The 22049-nt window shown below is 41.4% G+C and overlaps 1 protein-coding gene across 1 annotated transcript in view; it reads left to right on the top strand.

Moving 5' to 3' along the window:
- Window positions 1–20719, top strand: part of tgfb2 (transforming growth factor, beta 2) — a 54300-nt gene extending 33581 nt beyond the window's left edge. Inside the window, exons 3-8 of the mRNA XM_077206247.1 lie at window positions 6825–6988; window positions 12808–12940; window positions 14509–14619; window positions 16156–16324; window positions 18020–18173; window positions 18345–20719. Coding sequence (XP_077062362.1) covers window positions 6825–6988; window positions 12808–12940; window positions 14509–14619; window positions 16156–16324; window positions 18020–18173; window positions 18345–18503 — 890 coding nt within the window. The 3' untranslated portion in view covers window positions 18504–20719. The remainder of the gene's footprint in view (window positions 1–6824; window positions 6989–12807; window positions 12941–14508; window positions 14620–16155; window positions 16325–18019; window positions 18174–18344) is intronic.
- The last annotated feature ends 1330 nt before the right edge of the window (window positions 20720–22049 follow it).

Raw genomic sequence — 22049 nt, 5'->3', positions numbered from 1 at the left:
GGTTCTCAGCACGCGGTGTGTGTCTGTGTGTACGGAGCCTGTCAAAGCACATGACATTCACACATGGTTTTGAGTACTGCATGAATGTTGGGCTACTGGGTTCACTCGGGAACATATGGAGCGGGTCTGTACCCCAGCTGACCCTCGCGTGACAGCTCGGCCCGAGAGGTGTGTCCCTTCATTGTTTCATCACACTTTGAGTGTACACACTACATCATTGCCCAACATGCACCAGGGCTCACACTTAAACAGTGACATCATCACAGCACTGTGCATTGCCTCTACAAGACTCAACATTTTAAATAGTTTAATCGCCTTGAGTGCTATGAGCTGTGTTAAATGTTTTATATTATAGTTAATAATATGTTAAATGCAATTAGTAGTACTAAGAGTTCTTTCTGACCCACTTTAGTAGGACTTAAGTACAGCTTTATGTTATTTTATACACTGACAAATAATTGTGTAGGATTTACTTTGAAATTATTTTCACAAGTAATTACACAGAAATGGCAAGTAACACATTAAATTAGACAAAATTTTGAAGTAGAAAGTGTGAAATAGTAAACTCACCTAAAGGATTATTAGGAACACCTGTTCAATTTCTCATTAATGCAATTATCCAATCAACCTACCCCATGGCAGTTGCTTCAATGCATTTAGGGGTGTGGTCCTGGTCAAAACAACCTCTCCACTACAAATAGGAAAATTAGGGTAAAATTTGCAAGAGCTCACCAAAATTGGACAGTTGAAAACTGGAAGAATGTTGCCTGGTCTGACGAGTCTCGATTTCTGTTGAGACATTCAGATTTTGGCGTAAACAGAATGAGAACATGGATCCATCATGCCTTGTTACCACTGTGCAGGATGGTGGTGGTGGTGTAATGGTGTGGGGGATGTTTTCTTGGCACACTTTAGGCCCCTTAGTGCCAATTGGGCATTGTTTAAATGCCACGGCCTACCTGAGCATTGTTTCTGACCATGTCCATCCCTTTATGGCCACCATGTGCCCATCCTCTGATGGCTACTTCCAGCAGGATAATGCACCATGTCACAAAGCTCGAATCATTTCAAATTGGTTTCTTGAACATGACAATGAGTTCACTGTACTAAAATGGCCCCCACAGTCACCAGATCTCAACCCAATAGAGCATCTTTGGGATGTGGTGGAACGGGAGCTTCGTGCCCTGGATGTGCATCCCACAAATCTCCATCAACTGCAAGATACTATCCTATCAATATAGGCCAACATTTCTAAAGAATGCTTTCAGCACCTTGTTGAATCAATGCCACGTAGAATTAAGGCAGTTCTGAAGGCGAAAGGGGGTCAAACACAGTATTAGTATGGTGTTCCTAATAATCCTTTAGGTGAGTGTATTTTCTTGTAAAACGTTCTCCGATAATTTACAAAATCAATTTCTTCTGTGTAATTACTTCTATTGTCTTTAAAATATGGTTAAAGCTTACTGACAAGCATGTATGGTAAACGTCTCGGGTTACGACTGTAACCCTTGTTCCACGAGAAGGGAATGAGACACTGCGTCGTCGTCATGACGACACTAGGGGAATGCCCCCAGCATAGCGCATCTGAAGCATGAATGAAATCTGTCCAATCCTGATTGGTGCTGCGTCATTTCGTAGTAGATGACGGCATAACCGGAAGATACAAAGGGACGCCCATCACACACACAGATTAGCTCTTTTGCGATGTAGCAAGCGCTCTGACCGTTATAGGTGTGGCGACGAGACGCAGTGTCTCGTTCCCTTCTTGGGGAACAAGGGTTACAGTCGTAACCCGAGACGTTCCCCTTCGAGGGAACTCGCACTGCGTCGTCGTCGTGACGACACTAGGGGAATGAAATGCCCACTATGCCACACCGTAATCACGCCCATCCTAGTGTGAAGCTGGAAGACCAGGCACACTTAGGACGCGAGCACTCTGGCGCCAGGCGTCACGGGGAGTTGCAGACTGTTGAAACATATGAAGGTGTGCGGGGTAGCCCACCCGGCCGCCTCGCAGATCTCCTGAAGCGAGACGCCAGAAAGGAGAGCCACCGAGGAGGCCATGCTCCTGGTGGAATGTGCCCTCACGGCCATAGGTGAAGGCAAATTGCGTACCTCGGAGAAGCCGTGGCTATAGCCTGGACAATCCAATTGCTGATTGTCTGTTTAGACGCAGGCACCCCTTTCTTGGGTGAACCAAAGCACACCAACAACTTGTCTGACTTCCTCCACTGAGAAGACTTCTCCAAATAAACCCTTAGAGCTCTGACTGGCCAAAGCAGGTGAAGTCTCCCCTCTTCCGCCGTCCCTTGAGGTGGAGGATGGAAGAACCACCGACCGTGCCACACTAGACGGCACCTTGGGCACATAGCCCGGTCTAGGATGCAAGATGGCCTTGACACCGCCAGGGGCAAACTCCAGGCAAGTTGGCGTGATAGCCAAGGCCTGGAGATCCCCCACCCTCCTCAGAGAGGTGATGGCAAGGAGAAAGGCCACCTTGAAGGTCAGGTTCTTTTCCTCAGCCGACTCCAGTGGTTCAAAGGGGGCCTCAGCCAACCCTTCAAAAACCACCCCCAGGTCCCAAGTTGGGACTCTGGAGTGAGCCGCAGGCCTCATCCTCCGACCCCCACGGAGGAAACGTACAACCATATGGTGCTTTCCCAAGGGCCCAGCACCTATAGGCGAGTGGAGAGCCACAATGGCAGCCACATACACCTTAAGTGTGGATGGGGTAAGACCGGCGGAGAAACGATCTCGGAGGAACTCCAGCACTAAAGTCACTGGGCAGTTAACTGGGTCCACCTCACGCTCTCTACACCAAGTGGAAAACACATTCCACTTTAGGCTCTACAGTCTCCTGGTGGAAGGAGCTCTGGAGCTGAGTAGGGTCTCGACAACATCTGCTGACAGGCCAGCCTCTAGGTACCGAGCCCCCTCAGGGGCCACACCCAGAGGTTCCACAGCTCTGGCCGGGGGTGAAATATTGTGCTCCCTGCCTGAGACAGCAGATCCTTCCCCAGAGGGACCTGCCACGCAGGCCGTCTAGCAGTGCTACAATGTCCGAGAACCATATCCGGGTCGGCCAGCGGGGTGCTACTAAAAGTAGGCTGATCCCTTCCCGGCGGACCCGCTCCAAGACTCCCGGGAGCAGAGCGATCGGGGGAAATGCGTACAGACGCAGCCTCGGCCACGTCTGTGTCATAGCGTCCAGCCCCAGCGGAGCTGGATACCTGAGAGAGAACCACAGTGGACAGTGGGACGTCTCTTGAGACGCGAACAGATCCACTTCCACTGGGCTGAATCTCACGCACATGGCCCCCACCACCTCGGGGTGGAGTCGCCACTCCCCGGGCCTCAGCCCCTGCCTCGACAGGACGTCTGCTCCCTGATTTTGGATCCCGGGGACATACATCGCTCTGAGAGACGACAGTTTCCCCTGGGACCACAGAAGGATCTGGTGTGCCAATCTGCATAGAGGGCGCGACCTCAGACCCCCCTGATGATTCAGATACGCGAATACAGAAGTGTTGTCCGAGCGTATCAGGACATGGTGGCCGCGGAGGTCCGGGAAAAAACTCCCCAGAGCTTTGTAGACCGCCAGCATTTCCAGGCAATTGATGTGCCAGGAAAAATGCCGGGTCTCCCACAGACCTCTCGCAAAGCGGCCGTCCATGACCGCGCCCCAACCAGTGAGAGAGGCATCTGTTGAAATGATTTTCTGGCAACATGATGCTCCCAGCACTGGTCCCTGGGACAGGAACCAAGGCTTCCTCCATATGACAAGGGAACGAAGGCATCTGTGCATTACCCTGATCATACGGAACGGATTTCCCCTCGGGGAAAACCCCTTGGCTCTCAACCACCACTGTAGGGGTCTCATGTGTAGCAGGCCAAAAGGTATGATGTTGGACGCTGCTGCCATGAGCCCCCCAGCAGTCTCTGAAACTGCTTCACAGTGAGGTTGTGGCCTAGCTTCACTCTGGAGACCATCGCCAGTATGGACTCCACGCGTGCAGGAGACATCTGTGCCCGCATCGTCGCGGAATCCCATACAACTCCCAGGAGCGTAGTCCTCTGGGAGGGCGTCAACACACTTTTTTGTGTGTTGAGTCTCAACCCCAGACTCTGGATGTGGGCGAGGACGACATCTCGATGCCGAATCGCCAGCTCTCGCGACTGGGCCAGAATCAGCCAGTCGTTGATGTAATTGAGCACCCTGACGCCCTCGAGCCTCAGGGGTGCTAGAGCTGCATCCATGCATTTTGTAAAAGTGCGAGGAGAGAGAGCTAGGCCGAACGGAAGAACCCGATATAGGTACGCTTCGCCCCCGAAAGCGAACCTCAGGAACTTCCTGTGACATGGAAGGATGGAAATGTGGAAGTATGCATCCTTCAGATCTATCGTGATGAACCGGTCCTCGAACTGGATCTGAATCTTGATGGTTGGAATTGTGAGCATCTTGAACCTGAATCTCCTCAGGGACCGATTCAAGTGCCTGAGATCTATTATAGGACGCAACCCGCCATCCTTCTTGGGAACTATGAAGTACCGGCTGTAGAACCCGGACTCCCTGTCTGGCAGAGGAAAACATTCTATGGCCTCCTTGACCAACAGGGATTGAACCTCCTGTTGCATAACCCGAACCTGCTCTGGGCCGACCACAGTCCAGACCACCCCGTTGAACTTTGGGGTGGGAACTGAACTGCAGCCTGTAACCCAGCTCTACAGTACGCAGGGCCCACGCAGATATATTTGGAAGGCATGACCATGCGCCGAGCTCTCAGCGGTCCGGCCGCAATTAGGACCGCTTGGAGGAAGCCTTCTTTGCCTGGAGGACGGTTCTCAGAGCGACCTTAGGCTCGGAAGGCTTACCGCGAGAGCGCCGCCTCCTTTGCCAAGCTCCCTCGGGAGGGGCGCGGGAGGCGACACTCTCTTTTTGCACCTGTCGATGCGAGGAGCCTTTAGAGGCAGCCTTCCTCTAAGAGCCAGAACAGCGAGGGAGGTATTGCTGGAAGGCCGCCGACTGTTTTTTAACCTCCTGAAACCTCCCGACGACGGTATCAACCGCGCCGCCGAAGAGGCCAGAGGGTGAAATCGGGGAGTCTAGGACAAAATGTTTTTCTCTCTCCTTCATCCCCGACAAATTCAACCATAAATGCCTCTCCACACACACCAAACCAGCCATGGAGCGACCGATGGCACGGGCCGTCTCCTTGGTGATGCGGTGGGACAAGTCAGTGGCCTTCCTCAGTTCCGTGATATCCCTAGGAGAGGGACCCTCACCCTCATCAAGCTCCTTGAGGAGGTCGGTCTGGTAGGCCTGCAACACCGCCATGGTGTGCAGGCAGCTACCAGCCCGCCCAGCCGCCATATAAGCCCTGACCACCAGCGCGGATGTATCGCGGCATGGCTTAGTGGGCAGTACCGGGGCCTTAAGGGACGATGCGGCCTCGGGAGAAAGATAGCTCACGAGAGCTTCCACTACCCGAGGCATTGTCCCATAACCAAGCTCAGCCGCCCCCAACACGTTAGCAAAATCAAGTACTGGGGGATTGGAGAGCCTGGCTGAATACGGTTTCACCCATGACTTGCACAACTCATTGTGCAAGTCAGGAAAAAACGGAAGGCCCCGGCGTGGAGGTTGAGACCTGTACTTAAAAAATCTCTCATCCAGTTTGCTTGGTGGCTGGATCCGCAATTCTTCTTGTGGCCAATCAATTCTTAGTTTGGCCACAGCGCGGGTTAAAACCTCCACTAGCTCCTCTTGAGCAGGCGCGTGAAGTGGCTGATCAATGTCCACATCACCCACCTCGATGTTTAAATTATCTGACTCAGATCCAGATAACTGAAACATCGGGTCCTCCGCCTCGCGGGAAGAAGCCGCTTCGCGGGCTTCTGCACGGGGTGGGAGAACCTCTGAATCCTCAGACGAGGACCGGGAAGATGGCGTAGCAGTCCCGTGTCCCCCTGAGAGATCCATCTGCGAGCCCCACGATCTGCGGCGTCGCGCTACCTCGGCAACCGCGGGCCCAGAACCGCGAGGCTCGCGAGCCTGGCCGCTTGAATCAAAGACGGCCAGCCGCGAGCGCAAAGCCCTGAGCGGCAGCTTCTCACACTCACAGCCGCTCTAGCGTGCTGCGCGCCCAGACAATACACACACACAGCTGGTGTGTGTCCGTGCCCGTAATGTAGCGCTGACACGGATGCACACACTGTCTAAATTGCTCGCTAGACATCTTATATATTGTGCTTGATGTCACTGCAAATATCTATGGTACAAACAACAGTAAATAGGATGAACAGATCACACAGAGCGCTCTTTTTGCAGTCATTAGAGTATTACTAGACTGTCTGCTTAATATCGGCGAACACTTTATTTTGATGCTTCCCATCATGTACATGCCAACTTATTTAACTGTTATGATTATTGTCTTGTTTCCTGTTTAGTGTTTAGGACTCTTATGTTGAAGTATATATTCCTTGTTCCCATTGTTCCAGTGTTTCACTTCCATCTGTCCCAAATGACACACTTTACACTATGCACTTTATCTCTATGTACTTATGTACTGTGTACTCAACCATGTAGTGTATGAATTGTATATGGTTATTTTGTCATTCAACATTGGAGTCTGATATCTCCTCCGCTACGTAATTAACCCCAAACCCCCCCCCCCCCCCCCACCTTTTATACAAAAGTACTAAACAAAGGTGTAAACGATTTACTGGCAAAGGGACTGGATGTACATACTTTAACTCCACACATGCAGGTACATAGGGAAAGTGTCTTAGCAGGTCAGTAACGGTTCACTCTGTGTTTGTTCCAGATGTCATCTCTCCAACACATTACAACCCATACTTCAGGAGGCTAAGGTTTGACGTGAGCTCCATGGAGAAAAACGCTTCAAACCTGGTGAAGGCAGAGCTCAGGATCTTCAGGCTGCAGAACCCAAAGGCCCGTGTGTCTGAGCAGCGGATTGAGCTTTACCAGGTAAGTCCTATCCTGCCCCTCAGCCCTTCATCATTCTTGCATTTCGTTTGACTTCATGCACTCATTCAACTCCCCGAACAACTGTCATGACAGCAGCAGTACAACAATCTTGTCTGGACAATTACTTGCACGCAAACTTTGGCTTTGGTTTTCACACGTGAGAATTAAGATATTGATTATTAAAATATGTTTCTAAGAAATACTATTCAAAGTTTGTGTCAAACTATTACAATTTCTTAATTTATGAGATCAGATATGATGTATACATTGTTTTTACTTTTATGCCCCCAAAACATTTAAATTAATTTTATTTCAGAAATTATTTCAGAAAACATGATTATCCTAGAAGAGGTGTATTTAAGTGTAGTCATTGTATGTAAAACATCCAATTTAATGTATTTTTAAAGGTATACTATAACTTTTTTGTTAATTATCAATCCTTCTGATTTTTTTTTGTCTTACCCTGATTCACTATGCTATTGTGTACATGCGTCACTCGCCCGTGTGTATCTCGTCATATCTATAAATAGAGTAAATTTTAGAGGTTAGTTGTCACAACGAGTGAGAAAGGTTGACATGGAGCCGCTAAATCTCGCGCCTCCAAGGAATCGCCCGTTTTAAACAAACGCAAAACAGAGGAGAGTCTGCTGGAGAAAAGAGAACGACAGAGCTCGTAATAAAACAAGAATCAACATTAGCTTGGCTTTTGAGAGATGGCGAGGACTGAGGGATTTAAAATGTTGTAAAAGCGATGCAGAGATGGCTTTTTTATTACTCAAAAGGTGAAATAAGCTATGTTATTGAACAGATAAATTGCCATATGTAGCTCTATGACAGACTTCATGGTGAAGCATTATCAATTGTGAAGGCTCATTTCATTATGGTTGTTGTAGTGCTGTGATGGAGTTTTTTTTAAAGGAAGTACCGTGTCTATTAATGGGTAAAGCTACAGTAATGTCTTCAGCTAGTCAACTTGAGATGCGTTTTTCTATCTAAACTGATATACATTGACTGTATATCTCTTAATAGTGAATGTTTTATGCGCAGTAGGATAATCTCACTCTCTCTTTTTTAGTTATGATAAAGAACCATATTCATCCGCACAGTCATGCAGAGCCGAAACACAATAGAAAACAATGTTCTTCCGCAAAATGCATGCAGTTTTGTATTTTAAATGCCAGAAGGTCAAAAGATCCGGGCAAAAAAATGAGCATTATGTCATTAACCCATTCACTAAAATAGCACTCTTGCTGATGTGATATTGCTTAAATAAAGGTGACAGGCAAAGATGGAAATTATATGTCATCAATAGCAGGTCACCTCTTTAATCTTATTAATATTTGAACTGTTTCTCATAAACTGCAATTAGATTGAATGGAAATTAAAGGGTAACTAAACCCCTGGTCAAAGCCTGACTCCACCCACTGGCAATATTTGAAAAATGCTGGAAATGTGGGCAGAGCCCAGCGGAGATAGAGGCGACGAACCGAGGGCGGGGGTGAGCGGGGGGGGGGGGCGTGCACCTGAGACCCGCAGTGACAGCTGCTGTCAAACTAGCTAAAATGGAGTGACGCAAGTAGCTTTGCAACAGAGCGGTCATTTGAAGTCGAAGACTTTTCTCCCCCACCTTCACCTGAAGTGGAGGAGGGTGAATTGTCTGTGGACACCAGCTCAAACTGCGGTCTTGACTCCCGCATCGCGATCGGCATCCGATTATTCTTATATTCAGTCATTTTGAGGTAATTTTTTCCAGGATTATTATTACTATTACGTTCAAAATATTTTGCTGCTATGTGAAAAAAAAAATCAGCAAATCGCGCCGGCGCGTTTGTCGACACCAGAGGATTAACTTTAGCCTAATAAGAAGGAACATAAATTGTGATTAAAAATATATGCTCACTCACATCATGACGCCGCTGCGGTGGTGGAGTTCATGCAGGTATGAAGAGCAGCGTTTGGCAGCGCGAGCTGTGTGGAGAAGCCCATTTCCACCTCCATTGCGTTGGAGAAGCAATCCCACGTAAAATGCAGGTTGCACACTGGAGCGATAGGCGAGATTAACTACCTAGGTTACACGAAATAATCTAAATAACTATATAAATGCCATGCTAACTAGATGCTAATATATACAGTATCTATCCTGATCGTTTTCAATACTTGTAATTCCAACTCCTGACTCGCTACAGTAGTTTTGACGGAACCAGATGCTTTTATACCAGGGGCTGCCAAGGGCGTGGTGAGCTCGCACCAAGGGCATGACCGAGTGACGTCAGAGAGTATTCTACGTCAGAGAGTACCCCTACCGCAGGAGCTTTCCGTTTAACCTGAAGAGGGCAGCACTCAGACGTTTTTACACCATATATTTGAAAATTAAAACACTTTATACCCAAATGTCAAAAAATGTACTCGAATCAATGAACAGCATTTATGAAGCTCCATTCTTACAGATAATTAACTAAAAAAAGTTGTTTTAGTGTTTAGTTACCCTTTAAATGGAGACTTGCGTCCCTGGCTTCTCATATTTATCAACAAAACTTAACAATTCAGAGATTTCAATAAGAACTCAAACATTTCTCATCAAATACTCCCAAAACCAAATGATCTGAGCAATGCCATCCAAATTATAGCCCTATACTCTAATGGCGCTTTTCCACTGCATGGTACGGCTCAGTACGGTTCGGCGCGGCGCGGCAAGGTTCGGCTCACTTTGCTTTTCCACTGCAGTTAGTACTGCTTCAAAGTGGCTGGGATTATGACTGATCGTTATAGTTTATCTAGTTTATTTCGTCCACTGACCATGATTCAGCCATTTCGTAGGTGCTACAGCGATGGCTGTTACTGGCTATTTAAATCCAGCGGGTTTGATGTCTCGCAAATTCAATGACGCTGGTAGTGACAATTCTGTCTGTCTGACCAATCAGTGATCTGCAGTGCTTTCACGTCACATTTTAGTATCGGTACGGTACGCTTGGAACCTCAACAGAGGTGGTACCATTTATAGCAAGCCGTACCGTACCATGCAGTGGAAAAGCACCACAAGCGAGCCGTATCGAGCCGAGCCGTACCGTACCATGCAGTGGAAAAGCACCACAAGCGAGCCGTACCGAGCCGAGCCGTACCGTACCATGCAGTGGAAAAGCGCCATAAATGTATTTATATTAACTATGGAAGCTTGTTTCCACCAAAGAAAAATAAATAAAAAAGGAAATTACAACTTTTATAAGGCAATTGTGAGTTAATAACTTTCAATTCTGATGTGTTTGTTTTTGCAATCTCGAATTTTTAACTCACAATTCTGACTTTTTTCTCAGAATTGTGATATAAACTCCCAGTTGTGAATTATAAAGTCCAAATTGTGAGATAAAAACTCGCTATTGTGAGACAAAAGTCTTGCAAAAATATATGTTATTCCTTGGAAACAAGCATCCATAATCAACTCTTGTTTTATATGTTCATTTTTATTTTTACTAAACGAGGTCTAGGAAATACACTGAAAATGCCTCTCAGAAATTGCTAGTGCATTTCATAACTTTTGTTTTTTACAGTGTACAGATAAATAAATAATAAAGAAGTCTTCTGAGCTATGAATGAGCCTGTGAATCATGCCAGAGTTAATTGTAACCCGGACCACTTTTCAGATGGACTGGTTCACTAACACGCACTCTAGTTCAGAAAACCGTTTTCACACCAACCAAGTGAACCAAACTCTGACGTCAAACAGGCTTGTGTACGCAGTGTGAAAGCGCCCACACATGCACTTTTTAACCTCTCTTCTCCTCCTCCTCTTTCCTCGTATGTTCGTTTATTTATCTTAAGGGTGCTGTTGAGCTCCGGCCCATCGATCAGCGGGGTTTTATGTGTGTGTGGAGAGAAGTGAGTGTGGAATGCTGTTTGGTGATTTAGAGTTCCGAAGGTCTCGAGGGCCAAATAAAATCCCAGTGCTGTCGAGGTCTGTGCTCCCCACCTCCCACCTGCCTCTCCATTTAACCTCGCTCCCCTCCTCTCTGTTCATGTGTCAGGTCTGTCATGACAGGTGCAGTAAACACTGTCCCACTAACACAGAGATGGTGAATGTGTTAGGGAGGTTTTAAAAGGAGTTTGCAGGGAAGGGAGAGGTTGATCCTGCTCCATTTTTATTATTCATGTTGATGATCCTCATGGAGCTGGTCAGGAAAATACGGTCATTATAATTAAAGTGCTTTAATTAAGTGCAAAATAATAAAGTGCAAAATATTACATTTAATATAGTTTATCTGCATATTACATTGATTAGTTCAAGATGGGAGTCAAAAACAGTCAATCTAGTCACAATACAGGCAAAAGTTCGCTTCAAGAATGGACTGTTGTCTGAAGTGAACTGATGAAACAGCTCAAACTGAAGAGTGATATTTTATGCAATTTCCCTATATTTGGTATATACTTTATTCATGGTGTCAAACCGCAAGACCAAGAAAAAGGCAAACCTTCTTCTTTTTCTAATGTTATGAATTATTTTGAAGACGAAATACTCCAAGGCTCGAACTCAAAAACCTTTAATTAACTGGGCTAAATCGTTAAAAACAATTAAAAGTGTAGATCTAAGCATTTCGGCTACACCGCCTTCTTCAGGATACATAGCAATTGTCTTCTTCAACTATTAGCAATTAGTGGATAATCAAAGACAGCTGGTTGAACATCATGAATTATTATTTGATGAATATCAGTGACATTGACAGTCGTCACATGACTTGGATAAAACTTTTTCAGATATTTAAAAATATTCGAACAAAACTGCTTCACAATGTCAGCGCACTAAAAAAAATTAAGATCAAAACCTATTTTAATTCAGGAATGAAACTTGTTCATCACAGAAGAGGTGTTTTAAGTAATTGTAGGCATGAATAGCATTCATAATGTTACACTTTCGTTCAAAAGTTTGGTGCAATGTCGACTGCATTTTTTCTATCAAAAATGTAGTAAAAACAGCAATATTGTTGAATTTTATTGCAATTTAAAATAAAATAAAATATATGCTGATTTGCTGCTCAAGTAACATTTCTTATTATCATCAGTGTTGAGTTGTTGTTTAATATTTTTTTTGGAAAACTTTTTCAGGATTATTTGATGAACAGAAAGTGAAAAAGAACTGCATTTGTTTGAAATACAAATCTTTTGTAACATTATAAATGTCTTTACTGTCTTTTTTGAGCAATTGAATGCATCCTTGCAGAATAAAATTATTAATTTCTTTCAAAAGAAAATCGTACGGTAGTGTATTTTAGAATAAATGAATAGATCCCTCATATAGTAATTCAGCTCTCCTGTTAAACCAATCAAGTGTTATTTGAGTTCAGCGTGGAGATTTATCTTGTGTAACTGCAGTAGATTCCAAACAGTCCCAAAAGCCCCTCGACTGCTTTATGGACAGCCGACCCCTGTAGCTCCAGTCTAAAGATCCTACAATTAGTATCTCCATTTTGGCCTCCGTCTGAGCCTCTCCATCCCAAGTTCACCTCCACGGCCCGATGGAAGGAAGCTGAGCCGTTGCAGTGTTACAGCTGAAGCAGTGTTTTACGCATTAAGAGCTGCTCTGTCCAATGTAAACACGCAGCCACGAAGGACAGAGGAATAACAGTGCACCCTGTCCAGCATCTGTTTCCGCCACCACAGCCTCTCCAAGCATTTCCCAGACCTGGCTAATCAATCAGGGAGCTTCCAATGGGAGGAAGGGAACTGCTGTTGAGGCACTGGATAAGGGTACCGTTTCATACGGGGTGAACGAGGGCTGGCACATCGATGACAGCGTTCGCAGTCTGCTGATGCGTTTCCTGTTTCTTTAGATTTTAGGTCATAAAGAGCTCACATCACCCACACAGCGCTACATCGACAGCAAGGTGGTGCGCACCCGTATGGAGGGCGAGTGGCTGTCGTTCGACGTGACCGAGGCCGTCAGTGAGTGGCTGCTGCACAGAGGTAAAGGAGTGTAAGACAGTCTTTTACTAGAAATGTCTTGTACATATTTATGTCTAATTCCTGCTGGAAAATCTAAAAACTCAAAATCAGCTTACAACCAAAATTGAAGATTAATGGTATATTTTTCTCCAAAACATTGACAAGAAAAATTCAATCTTTCTCCACCAAAGATATTGATGACTCATCTTGTACTCAAGGGTGTGTCCCTTGTGAAAAAGAGGTGTGCTTAATTGTATTGAATGTGCACTTGTAGTGTACTAGAATATAGGTAATATAATATGAATTGAAATAAAAGGCCAGTACTTTTATGACTATGTTTCTCAACTTATGAACACTTTCAAAAAGTTCACTGTAATATCAAATTAATGGTTTTACTTAAAGTACATTAAGTTATGCATTTAGGCTACATTAAATAAGTACACTTTTATTGATGTACTCAATTCTTTATTATAATTTTAAGCATAGTGTTGTATTTGATATAATTCATGTTTAAATATACTAAATTGCAACTTCATCATTCCAAATGTCTGATTACAAATATATTAAAATATGTGACATACAAGTTCCGATAGAAATTATATTAAACTATATTTTAGTTTACCATAGATGCTTGTCAGTACATTTGGTAAGTACACTTTAACCATTCAAAGACAATAGAAATGATTATGAAATCAATTAAAAAGATGTACCACTTTAGTGGGTCAAAATGCACTCTAAAGTTCAGCTAATTGCATTTAATTTAAATTTAAACCACAATACATGATCATTTGACTGTAAATAACATGCAATTCAGTGTTCAAAAACATGACATTCAGTATGCTAAAGTGTAATTATTTTTCACAAAGATTCCATGACCCTTCGTCTAATAACTAATGCTGTCACTAGCTAAAATATATATATATATATATATATATATATATATATATATATATATATATATATATTTTTTTTTTTTTTTTTTTTTTTAAGTAGCTACCATTATTCGTTTCAGTGGACTAGCTTGACCACTTTAGGTTGGTTTGACCTGGTTTTGTAGCAGGAAATAAGAACTAGCAAAAAATTCTATTTGAAATGAAAAACGGCATTTTTTTCAGACATTTTTGGAAACAAGTAACATTGAATTAAACTTGACATTTTGAAGTAGAAAGTGTGAAATAGTATTTGCTTGTAAAAATGTACTTTAATGATAAAAAAAAAATCCTTCATGCATGCAAAGTTTAGTGAGTTTTCACCATAGCTTACCCAAGTGTATGAGAATAGCAGTAATAACAGGCCAGAGCATGATGGTGTAGGATCATCGTCAGCATACATGAGCTCATAATAGTTGGAGCCCAGCGGTTCTCCATCACATTACGCAAGAGAGCGATAGACATCCGCGCAGCAGAGATATTCAGCATTACTAGCGGCTGTGATGAATGCTGGAGCTGAGAGACAGCAGTGACGGTGTGTGACTCCTGAGGGATCATGGAGTGGGCTCACTCACATCAGATGAGCTCATTTATCTGCTGTAGATTATCTGACCTTGCTGTGCAAGTGTTTTATTTTTCTCTGTTTTTCTCTCCCACCAGACAGAAACAATGGATTCAAGATCAGCCTGCACTGTCCCTGCTGCACATTTGTGCCGTCAAATAATTACATCATCCCCAACAAGAGCGAGGAGCTGGAGGCACGCTTTGCAGGTGGCTTTGGGTGGGGGTGCGTGTGTGTGTGTGTGTGTGTGTGCGTGTGCGTGTGTGTGTGTGTGTTGGGGGTGGGGGTGGGGGAGGAAGAAAAATGGAAATAAATGTTTGTCAGAAAGAAGTGGGTCTGATTAAAGGGTGCTTAAAAAGTCCACTACCCGTCCAAAGTCTGGACACACCTACTCGTTCTAGATTATGCCTATTTGTCACATTTTAGAATAATAATCATAGTCATCAAAACTATGACACAATACAACTGAAGACATGGGAATTATGTAGTAACCAAAAAATGTAACACAAAAGAAAACTAGCTTATATTTGAACTTCTTCCACCAAGTTTCCACCCTTTGTCTAGATTCCAGATTCTTGTCAGATAATGCTTTTTAAAACTGTATTGAACCGTGACTATCTGGTCCTATTAAAAAGTGTATGTTTTGACAGTGCTTTCAAGCAATATTTCATCAACCCAAAAAGTTACATTACAAATTGGTCAGATCACAGTTTAAGGGGTATTAATGCACATGTTAATGATTATTAATATCATCTAATGTTCTTGAAATACTCCATATGTTGTGTGCATTAAAGCATACTGTAAACATGTATGATTAAAAATTACACTTACAGCAGTTTTTTGTTTTTCTATTAATTTGATTCTGTTTTAATGATGCGACTCCTAGTAAAATCACTGTCGCCTCTCATGGTTAATTGTTTTGTTAATGATTTATGCATTTGGCAAATCTGATTGGGCAGATTTTATCCAAAGTGACTTGCATTGTTTTTAAGGTACACTGAAACAATAATTACACTTTTATTTAAAAAGAAATAAATAAATAAATAAATAAAAAAAAAAATATATATATATATATATATATATATATATATATATATATATATATATTTCACCTGCTCTTAATTTGTTAAAAAAACAATTATATTATATGTATATATTAAATTATATTTTTTTATAAGTTCAAAAAGTTGTATAAGTTCAAAAATATTTATTTCCGCAAAGACACAAGCCAAAAATGCACTTAATATAGAATGATATAATATTGTTTGGGCTTTTTACCACTTCATTTTACCCTAAACAAAAGCCAAATTAGCTATAGCATGAAAGTAGAATTTTCACTTAGGATAAAAAACATTGTATTAGTCTATGATTAATTTAGTTTACTATAGTATAAATAAAGACAACTTCAAAAGACCTTAATGGCGATGTCTTTTTGAAGAATGCATCATCCTAACAAATAAAACACAACAATTTTTTTTTTATAAAATTCACAATAATTTGTTTCTTTTAATTTTTCTATGGATTGCATTAACAAATGCGGTTTAAACCGGAAACCATGACTTTAAATTAGACCAGTATACAAATGCACTTTAAATTAATGACTCAGTCATTTGATTTTTTTCATTGTATGCAATGTACTAGTTCATGCATTCCCTTGGAATGGAGCCCATGACCTTCTCAGCACCATGCTCAACAGGAATGCCCCGTATAATTTGTTAAATTTCTGTCTGATTTCTGGTTTACAGGTATAGATGACAGCTTTGTGCACGGAGGGGATCTGAAGATGTTTAAAAAGCGCCGTCACAGTGGCCAGTCTCCACACCTGCTGCTGATGTTGCTTCCATCGTACCGTCTTGAGTCCCAACACAAGAGCCACCGACAGAAGCGAGCTCTGGACGCAGCCTTCTGCTCCAGGTAGGACCTTTTCCCACAGTCTGTATATGAACCACAACATGATGTTTAAAACAGCACTCTTGGTGTCTGTATAGATACTCATCTGACATTAGTTAAAAACAGCCAGATGTCAGTCCAGGATTATTCAATCGATGAGCCATATATCAAAGCAGACTGGACCACCTATCAATGCTGATTGAACTTAATCAATGAACTGGAAAACTTTTCACTGTTAGATTAAAGCTAATGTGGCTCAATTGTCTTTTAATAAAAATCATCTGTATTCTCTCTCGTCCAACCCATTGCTGACACGATCATATAACAATGTGCTGTTAATTTTATACTTCCTGACATATACATGATAATATCCAGTATTAACAATCTGAGAAAATATCAGACATTTCTGTCCAAATCCTAAAGAGAAAAATCGACATTAAAATGAAAAAGTGGACTGATCTGATTATCAGTGTTGGCCAGAATTGAAACATGAAAGAACCACTTTTTTTAGAGGGTTTGGGTGGGACGTCTCTAAGGACTCATCCCTTTCCTCTTTTTTTTCTTTTTTTTTATAGCCAGTAGACATTGAACACATCACAGCTGTGAACCATTATTTGCTTCTTTCTAGTCAGTTGTGGCTTATATTAGAGGGAGGAACATTCTCAATCTAGAAAGCATTTGATTGGTCAGAAAACTGTATAGTGCAGGATGAGTCATCACTATTTTCAATGTGTATAAATGAGTTAGAATTGAATTAGCCAATTAAAGTGATATCACATTAATCCAATACTCTTTTTGCAATTTGTTTTAAATATTTTAAATATGAGGGAAGAACCAAATAGTAAACTTGATTAAGGTATTTATCTGAAAAAAAATGATTTGGAAGAAAAGACAAACTGCAGCTACCGTTTTTTATTTTACTTTGCAAAAAAAGCATTGAAAAACAAAAAGCTCGCAGGAAAAAACACAAATTGACTACAACATAATCAGTTATTAATATTTGGTTGGTTCTCTCTTGCTTTTGCATGTGTTCATCATTTCTTTGTATGACAGCATGACCAAAAATTATGTCAGCACAATTTGTCATGTTTCATTGCGTTATCACAAATAAAATAATCGACTCCAAGCACAACTACGCAATTTGCTCACAAAATATTTAACACATTTTTAAGAATATTTGAATGAAGGGTGGGGTCGTCAATTTTCCTGGTCACTACTCTACTGTACGTTGTGTGTATGAAAATGTTTATGGGTAAAAATATAAAATGTATTATTAAAAACTATATTTAGAGTAGTTATATGATTTTCTTTAAATCTAATTTCATACTAAATTTAGGTTCAAGAACTGAAATGAAATTTAAAGGCTTCACTAGCCTGATTTTATTCTCAATGCTGAACATTTAGCATACCACTATTGTACATGTGCTACAATTGCATTTGTAGAACAGAAATTCAATGGATTCAATGGTAGAAAATCTGTTGATGTAAAACTAGTCATGTAAACATATATAGAGAAGCTATAGAGAAGGTTACTGCCATTATTTCTGCCAAAATGTTTTTTTTTTTTTTTTTCATTTTAAGCTTACAGTTGATTATTTATATTTTAAAAAATATGTAGTTTCGTGTAAAATCAAAGTGTAGCAAATAATTTTTTCATGCCAAACTTCTCTGGCCCTCAAGCCATTGGGTTAAACATCAGTTCTGTTTATCATATCACAGAAATGTGCAGGACAACTGCTGTTTACGCTCTCTCTACATCGACTTCAAGAAGGATCTGGGCTGGAGGTGGATCCACGAACCGAAAGGTTATAACGCCAACTTCTGTGCAGGAGCCTGTCCGTATCTGTGGAGCGCGGACACTCAACACAGCAATGTAAGACAGATTTCAGCTGCTTTTGCAACTCAGCGACTGGTTAGGATGAACACTTGTACAAGTTATTGCCTGTGTCGGATTGGGATGATTCTAGATGTAAAGCTTCTAGGTGCTGAAGACAACAGATTAATATAAATAGTCTTAATAACTGCTTTTTATGTCCTGTTTCAGATCCTTGGCCTCTATAACACCATTAATCCAGAAGCGTCTGCATCTCCTTGCTGTGTGTCTCAGGATCTGGAACCCCTCACAATCCTTTACTACATCGGCAAAACCCCCAAAATTGAACAGCTCTCCAACATGATTGTCAAGTCCTGCAAGTGCAGCTAGGAACCGATTAACTCAATTACCAAGAACACACATCCACACAAACAAACACACAATAATTTAAACCCAATCACAAACATGCTGGGCAGGGAGTCAAGGTACAACAGAGTAATTCCTACAGAATAGTTCCTACAAGAAATACAGACCATCAAAAACTCTCCAAAACCAAGATGATACGTAAAAACACATATCTGAATGGTGTGTGGATGTGTGAACTTGTGCTGGAAACAGCCCTGTCGGCATGTGTCACATCACCCACTCATCACTCTATGGATGTGAGTTTGGCAAACACTGGAAGTTTGTTATAGGTGTCTATATGTGAAGCAAGCGGAAGAAAAATCCCTTGTTCCATTTATTTCAAACAAACACTTTTTTCTTTTTTTTTTCTTTTTTTTGTCATTGTTGTTTTGTTTCCCCTCAATTCAGATATTGTTTGCTTGAATATTTGATCATATTTAAAACCCATGATATTGTTCACCAATTCTGGAAAGGTGGAAAGTTCTGACAAGCATTTGTCTCAAACTGTGTTGCTGCCACAAATGAACTCTATGTCTGGCGCGGACTAAACCGTTTTTACAAGGGGTTAGAGTTGGCGACTGACAGATGAAATCATTTTAAAGTTAATGCACGCCTCAGAAAGACAAAGTTTTACCACCTTACATGGTGTAAAAAAGGCCAAGACCAACAAGTCATGTTGCTCCAAGCAGCCAATCACGTTTTGATCCATTGCGAACAGTCATTTAGGTCAGAAACATTCTCTACACAACTGCAGTCTTGAATGACTGCCATTCACACTACCATTGCACACTCTTGCATTATTGTGGCAGCAACAAATATATTTTCCATCAAATGTCTGTGCCATTAAGCCAAATGTTTTATCATGCAGATAGCTAGATATAAACATGTTGACAGTGCCAAGCAAGATTCTCTTCAAATTGTTGTTCCGGCATGAGACTTATTGATCTGAAAGAGAAAAGTGACTAGAAGTTTATGCAAAAAGATGGCATTTCTGAAAAGAATGACCATGACTTTTTGATACTCACCACGCAGAGCTATACCAGAGCATATAGTGCCTGGTTAAACTGGAATAGGGGTGGTTAGTGAACAAAACGCTGGTTTTGCGCTGAAATACGCCACGCAAAAGTGGCAACTTTGTGAATTCAACCCTTGGTCCCTTATTACAGAGTGAGTGCAGCTATGATGTCAGCAACTCAGCAGTGTTGAAAGGAAGTGATGTCTAGTAATGAAATAGGTATGTTTACATGCACTAATTTTCATCAATCGAATGGATCAAATCCGATTTCATATTCTAAAAGTTCCCTAATCCAATCCACATATTCATTTACATTCGTGTGTATTCCATATTCCAAACAAAACTTCACGTGACTAGACTTACCCCAAGTAAAAGTTTTTTGCCTTAATGACATGTAAATAGTGACCAGTTCGGAAGACGTGAGAAGTCATGCCTCGCATGTAAATGTAGCTATTAATGTGAGAAGAGTTGTGTCAGTAAGTAAGTAGTAAAGGATGAAGAATGTGAACAGACATGTAATGGACAGGTCGTGTAAGTGAGAGACAGTATCCCCAGTTCATCCTTTTGAACATGTTGTGCAGAGGCCAGCTTGACAAATGCACTGCAGCAGCCGCGGACGCTGACGTCGACGTCCATAGCGTTTTCTTGGAGAAATGTTTTATACACATCTCAAAGTGTCTTCCTGAATTTGTGATTTTGTTTTCTCTCAGAGAAAGTGATCCTTTGTTATGAAGAATTGCACTGACTATTTTATTTCTACAATTTTTTATTATTATTATTATTATTTGTAACTATTGTTTGCTGGTTTTTATTCGTAGTTATAGCTTCACCCACATAACATGAGCTGATGATGTGAGTAGCTTCCAAGTGGAGGTTCACCTTCTAAGTCCTTATCTTAACCAGAATTAGAGAAACTGGTGCCAGATCAGTTTAAAAGAGAAACGTTGACTCATGCCCAGGATTTTTAGGTGACACTTATTTTATTTGTATTAGGGCAAGAATGCCATTGGATTTCCTGCAGACACAGGAAGCAGAAGGAGACACCAGCATTGTCACACTAGAGCTGTTTATTGTTATTGTTGTCTATGATGATGATGATGATGTCGATATTGTTGACCCACTATGATGTATTGTAACACAATAATGTTGTGGTGCTCTAGTGGTAAATAAATTATTTAAGTGACAAGGGACGGTGTGTGTGCTCTTGTTTGGATTATATTTTTTCTTTCATTTTCTATTCAGACGAGTTAAATATATATAGAATTAAACTTAGAAGAAAATTAAACTTATTTTTAGGACCATAAAGAATATTTAATATATGCTATATTCAAGCATTCTTTATGGTCTCCTAAAAATAAGTTTTATATTCTTTAATAATCCTCTGCTAACATAAACAGACTACATTACACTGCCTTATGATGAAAGCTTAAACATTTAATTCCATTTGTTTATTTAACTTACATACTGCGTGGGCAAGTCGAAATAAACTACAGTACAAACCCTTGCGCTTATTCTGACGATGCTCTGATACTGTATTTCCTCCCAATGGCCCTTAAACTCTGGAGGCTTGCCAGGCTCATTAGCCGAGAGTTTGTGGTTCCTTATTTAGGAGTGAGACTCGAGCAGCAGAAAGCTCTGGAGACTGTCAATCTGGAATTAGGTTTGGATTGATTAAGACTCAACATTCTACAGATAAATGCTCTGCAAACGGATGATGAAACACATATAGGCTGTGTGAAAATCGCTGGTTTTTACCAAGTTCTTGGGACTGGCGTTTTCAGTCGGATGTCATCTTGGTACTTCACAAGGGTCTTTCATAATTTGACACAGCAGTGCAAACTCTGACATAGGACACAATTATAAACATTAGTTTGCGAAATTTATTCCACTATGTGTGGGAATATTTCTGGGTAAAAATACTGATAAGTCAGATTATTTGTAAAGATTTATATATATATATATATCTAATCGAATCCTTTCTAATTACCTGCTCTTGAAAAAAAAATATCCTGGGGTTTCTCAATGGATATAAGATATGAATTCATGTCTTACCTTATGGATTACTTTTATGAAAAACAAACTTTTGGTTTATTTGGAAAGTGTTTAACTTTTAAGAACACCTTGATGATAACTCAAATTTACTTGATAGACAGAGTATAAAAAAAATAAAGAGGTTAATTGTCACACAATGGGTTGCAAACATGTAAATAAAGGCTGGATTTATTTACAAGCACTCATTTATTTTAAGCAGAATACACTCAATTACACTTCTCAAGAAATCGTGGAATAAAAACAGAAAACTGAACAACCACAGTTTAGACAAGATTAGGCCAAGAACAACTGAAAATCAGGACTATATATACTCAAACCAATCAAAAAGCAAGAAACAGGCATTACAACTTAATTAAACATTTAACAACTATGGCAACAAATGAAAACAAGGAAACAGAACATCTCTGGGTTATGTATATAACCCAGTTCTCATGGAGAGCCTTCCAGGAGAGACACCAGGTCTG

This window comes from Siphateles boraxobius, unplaced genomic scaffold, assembly GCF_051911475.1.
Source record: "Siphateles boraxobius isolate OS27281-9 unplaced genomic scaffold, OSU_SipBor_1 12, whole genome shotgun sequence".
Taxonomy (NCBI): domain Eukaryota; kingdom Metazoa; phylum Chordata; class Actinopteri; order Cypriniformes; family Leuciscidae; genus Siphateles; species Siphateles boraxobius.
The sequence above is the reverse complement of the archived record's forward strand: the minus strand, read 5'-3'. Positions and strand labels throughout refer to the sequence as shown.